General features: G+C 41.7%; 1 protein-coding gene across 1 annotated transcript; it reads right to left on the reverse strand.

The window, feature by feature from the left end:
- Positions 1-524: 524 nt before the first annotated feature.
- Positions 525-3,306, reverse strand: LOC124278247 (2-succinylbenzoate--CoA ligase-like). The gene is given in 4 exon segments (XM_046713966.1): positions 525-610; positions 808-897; positions 900-947; positions 3,240-3,306. Coding segments are annotated over 4 exon segments (291 nt in total).
- Between the last annotated feature and the right edge of the window lie 2,619 nt (positions 3,307-5,925).

Raw genomic sequence — 5,925 nt, forward strand, 5'->3', positions numbered from 1 at the left:
AGCAACAAAATTCTGTACATTTCTCTTTTTGACATCAATATAAACGTCTACTTAAATACCCCGTTTCACCATGAATCGTAGATGAAATAAACATGATACACTTATGTAGGGTAGGTTTTTGTAGATTCATATTTCATGTAAGGGATTTGGCTATCCAACAGCAATATATACTTCTGGTACTACTGCGTGATAATATATCATTTTATTGTAGCAAATCCGCGTAGGTGTATTCCCAAATATATTTTTCGTTTTTGACTGTATATATGGAGAATAATTTACTAGCCTAATTAATGTACTCTTTCGAAAAGTGTTAATGTTATACCCTTGCTGCACGGTAGTCTCTGCCTTTTCAGCCCAATGGTGCCAGTTGGTCAGGAATTAGGGTTTTGCTTTTCAGGAAATATCCACCAGAACATATTGAATCCAAACGCCATTCTTTTTTGTGAAGTGTCACATGTAGAGATTCAAATGCCCTTGAGGTCACTCGGTGCGAATTCGATGACAGAAATGTTAGCTTCTTGTTGTCATTTTGCAGCTATTTCTGATAATGCCCGCCTGTCTGGTTTCCCTGTTGGTCTAAGAGGGAAATTCTCCACCAGAACATAGTAGGCTGGTTTTGGCAGACATTTCATGTAAGAGAATCAGAAATAAACATTGGATCGCAGTAATCTTTGATCATCTTGGTGGTGACATCCATGTTTGGTTTGGGAATGATACAGGCACAGACTCTCATGATACAAGTCCCTTTGAAGAACGGGACCACCAAGACTTCAGAAACATAATGGACATGTTCTCAACTTCTTCAACCCAGGGATGGGTATATGATGTACTCTCCATGCATAATGGCATCTGATTGTCTTCCCTCGACAAAGAGACGCCCTTGCTCATCAGAAAATGTCCATCATTTGTTTTCAACCATCCGTCATCTGTAAAGGCTGCTTTTGAAGCTTCAGGATTGTTGATATATCCATGAACATACAGTAATCTCCACTAAGCAAAAACTTGTCCGTCCTTGTCTGGTCCAAGCTCTTCAAACTGTTCATCTACCACTTTCACCTCCATGTGACAGCTAATTCCAACCAGATTGTCTTCCCGAAGTCTTCCTCCTTCTCACACAAATATAGCTTGATACATACCCAACTTCTGTGAGTCCGTATGCAGATGAAACCAGGTTGCAGATCTTACCAACAAACTCAGAGCAATGTTTGGCTTAAAAGGTTGCCCTGTACAAATACACATTAATCTTTGAATCACATCATCTGAGAGTGTTGAATATTTGTTCTTTCTGCAAGTTTCTTTTCATGAAGGCACTGTAAGCTAGTGGAGTTGTACACCTTTTCCTTTCTTACTGCTTCCCAAGACAGCTGACACTGATCTCAAATACGAACCTCTTGTGTCGGACATCACCACCCAGGATGGCCATGGGTTCCATGAATACATAAGGTCCATCCCACATATCCAGGCTAAAGGTTCGATCACTTTACTCTATTCAGAACCGACCGCTTCTGACGCATGCTATCACGTAAAACTGCTAGGGAATGCACAGGATCGCAACCCTCGCTGCGTCTTTTTGAATTTTCTGCAGTTTGAAAAAGCCAATTTTGCAGGATTTGCCCACGCGACAAGCTAGTGTCTGTTATGGTAGTACCTGCTGCTTGGACTTGATCTCACCTTCCGGCAGAAAAACATCTCCAGGTGAATTACTTCCTCCCTTCACACCAACAGAGCTCCACCATTTCTATAGGTTAGGAGCATTTGCTTCGATTTTATTTTTGGAGTCCAGAACACTCAAAGATGGTTTGCAGAGAGATCCGGCACTTTGGGTACGATAATATTTGTCCCAATCAACGGACGACACAGGAATAGGTTGATCATCATGCAGCAGATCCCGTACCATCTGCCAACAGTGCCTGGGCGGTGGCAACCTTATACAACCAACCGTCATGAAGATGCCAAAATCAGTACATTCCGGGCCGTTCAGAGAGTTGGAGGGTGAGGTGTATTACAGACCACATCTCACCATTTTTAAGCCCGACGCTTTTAATAGAAATTCTGCGGCAAAATTCCCCAGTGCGGAAGGATGTGTACATCTTTACAAGTGAGAGCACGCCTTCCTTCATCGTTGTAGAAACGACACTTTCTTTGTCAGATCTGTGCTGCAGTGCCTCTCCTCTGGCGGTGTTTTGATGAAACTTAATCCACGGAGCCACTGATCCTTGCCATTAGGGATGGTGCCTCTGCTAGGGTGAAACGAAATTTTCATTAGTTTTAAAGTCACTAACTTCACTTTATAGAAAAATTATGAAGACGGTGAATAGTGTTTCAGCATTTCTGTTGGTATGCCATGCCATCCGGTGCTGGAAATAAGTAAGCTGGAAGGTATGACAGGAACTTCTATTATTTCACCACGTGGATCATGATTGCTACCTATTCATTTTCAAAACTTTTTAGTAATTGCTTTTCAATAGAAGTCTCATTTGATAACTGATTAACCGCCACACTCACTTTACTACTAATATTGTAGTTTTTCCTTACTGTGTAATATCTGTGTATGAGCGTATATTATTTTCTGCGATCTGCGTAATGAGTAAAGTTCACCTGAACCAAATTCATTCCATCCTGTAGGGATTTTCCTCCTATTGTTGGATGTACCCCGGATGTCGATTCGGAACAAGGTTTGATTTGAAAGGTTGTAATTTTCCGCCAATGACGTGTGTTTGATTCAAGGATGGGGGTTAACTTTTTGTAATACCTGGTTACTGTCGGTGTTCGAGTTAGTAATGCCCAGAAGCGAAGAAAACTTCAGATATTACACTGGATGCTTCCAAGAAATTATTCAGCCGATGATTACAATCGTGTGGGCACGGTGCCTGTGTTTCTTCTTTCTTTTTTGTGCATTACTTCAATATTGCGGGCTGGCGGGGATATATATAGCTAATACTAGTTTTAAAATCACATACTCTGCTCTACCATACCTACATACAAATCCGTTGGACTCGTTAACCGTTTCGGCACACTGCCACGCTCGACCCCTTTCCACCGAAGCCACGCAGAACCTGGCATGGGCATGAAGCTGCCATTTTATAGACGGGTACATCTACATGTTTAGAGACACGTAAAACTGCTGCGGTGTTGAATTATGCTTTGTATGGCTAGTTAATATGCTCACTCCTGCGAATTATACACGACATCTGGTGTAGCCAGCGAAATGGGTTCCACACATCGATGGAACTTCTTACCGCTTGGTAGGGCGTTCACCACTGCGGTTTCAGCTTTGAAGGCTTTAGAAGATTCATTCACGGACATATTTCAATCAAGATAAAATTCAAAACGCCTGTCGAAGTCCTTTAAAATATATCCCACTTTTGCAAAGAAATGGTTTGCAGTTAACGCAAAGATGCTCTGGAATATGGCGTCCGGCTCGAAAAGTGCGCTTCGGTGATGATTTAACTGGTCCCTTGCACGCCTGAATTATTTAGGGACGAAGAAATGGAACATTACTGCTTAAACGCCGATCAGCTGGCTGATGCGCCCTTCACGAGCATACCGGTAGGTAAACTGGCATTCGCAAACATCCATAGCTTCGCAGGTGTTCCAAAAAGGTGTATTGGCGTAATGTATCAAAAGACTTTGACGCAATGATAATACGCGATGATGAGAACACTTATCTAAGGTTGCTTCGTTGCCTGAAGTGACCTTATACATGACCGATAAGGCAGAGTTGGGTTTACCACTTTGTATTGACCGCGTAATGGAACGCACCAGAAGTAGGAAGCTGCGAACGGCACCCTTGTAGAGGGAAAATTGTAAATGTATAAAGAGTGACCTGGATTTGATATAATCTTATAGATAATTACCGGCCGGCACTGTGTTTTGTTTTTTCGACATATCGTAGTAGTAAATGCAACATAGCCAGTTTAAGTCGCCACGCACCCGAAAACGGATTTTGCTCACCAATTTAGGGAATTCAGAGACAAATATAATGTCAACGACATATGGCTAACGCTTTACTTTATGGATGTGTACGCCAGATTGCGGTCCCTGGCGCAGAGGTTCCAGGTTATTGTGTGTTGTTTTATAACTTGGCCTACACTACCGACTCACTCCTCTACACAGAGTTCGCCGAAGCCGAGGCCCGGCAGTACCTCTGCCGCGCATTTGAAAGTAGCGGGCGTTTGAGTCAAAGCTTAACAAAATCCATTTCAATATATTAACCTGCTTCTTTACTCTTTTATTCGCGGCGAGTCTACACATCGCGCTAAAGCATCTTTCATCCCAGAATGGAATTACTGGTTTCACTTCAGAAAATATCCCGAAAGGCATTGCGACACTGTTTCGATTTTGCGTAGCGATAACGTTTTGCCGCCAGAGTTTACCGGCGCGACTTTCCCGTACTTTAATCGATCTCGGTCAGAGCGGAGAACTTCGCTGCATTTTGGAACGTTATCTAAATGCTGTACATATCCATAAGACCTAACTGCTCGCGGATTTAATGGAAGAATCTCTGCTTGTATAACAAGCTCATAAAACCTTACATAGAAGAGCGCAGAAAGCTTTGCCAAGCGTTGAATTAACAGCATTGCAGAATCATAGAACAGATTGATAATAAAGAAGAGAAAAGTCCAGTCACATGATAGCCGATTAGCCTGTGGCAGTGATGTTATGTTAAGTCATTGTAATGCCGGAGTGTGCTTTTCGACTATGGACGATATGTTTCAATTCTGTATTTTTGAACGTTGTATAACATAGAAGGTTTGTATAGATTACGCAGAAAATATACTGGTGAATTGCGGGAAAGAGTGTTTTATTTTATGGCACGATCACATCTTTTGTGTTCATATATACCATTTAAATATTTGTAGTACTTATATTTCAGAATATTGTTTATTACTCACAGAGGAATTCAGCGCGATGGCGGCGCGACTGAGCCGATCTTGTTGCGATACCACCATGGGCTGATACATAGGCGACTTTGAACACATTCCCAGTGATGTTCCATCGATACTGTTTCCTATGACCAGGATGCTTAATAGGTATATGGTCGGTTTACTGTTTATGCTCAGAATTGACTTTTTGGGGTGAGTTAATATACTTGTACACACACGAAGGTACCAAATTCGATTACGATCCATGCCGCTTCACTGTTCTGTCACTGTATGTCACCAGCCTGCATATGAAATCACGCACCGTTGTACTAATGATAATGGGCAGGAAACGAGGATAATAATCCCCTGGCATACCCCAGATCTCTATTTGAAATCGACCATATTAGAGACTATTTTACGTTTTCTTCTATATATTTTACGTTTGGAGTCGCGGCCGGAACATTTATTGTTTTGTTAGTTTTTCTGGTTTTGTTTTGTTTATTTAGTTCCACTCTCAACCCGTATTCCAGTTCTTACGAAACCGCCGTCTGTAAATGGGAAAATCCGGACGAGATAATCCAGTGAATCAACGGCATGAAGGTGGATCTGCGCGTCTGGGATTCAATGGCTGTGTGTCCTTCATTCAGCCAGTCTGGTGCCGCGTACTACATACATTTCAGCTGCAACAAGCATAATGGATCGCTGAAGATCAGTCTTAACATGTATCTTCACCTTCATATATCCCTTTGGAGCAGCGTATCATGAAATATTGATCATTCTGGCTTTTAGAAAGCAGCTCAGGTAATGTGAAGTGGACAGAATAGTTTCCAAACCATGTATAACTGCTGTTTACCTCGCATTCTAAGTTGTTTAATATTAGTACTTATTATAGATATAATTCTGAGTTCCGTTTTTCAAACCAGATAGTCTTTTGTCTTGAGAGCATTGAAATACTTCGAGATGGAAGAATTATAAGGCTTTGTTTATCATCACAAAAACAAAGCTGCAGTTTTACCGCCGGTAAATATGCCAACACTTTCAAAACATAAAGTTGAGGTTA

The sequence above is a fragment of the Haliotis rubra genome, unplaced genomic scaffold, assembly GCF_003918875.1.
Source record: "Haliotis rubra isolate DU_JTF1 unplaced genomic scaffold, ASM391887v1 Scf2334, whole genome shotgun sequence".
Lineage (NCBI taxonomy): Eukaryota > Metazoa > Mollusca > Gastropoda > Lepetellida > Haliotidae > Haliotis > Haliotis rubra.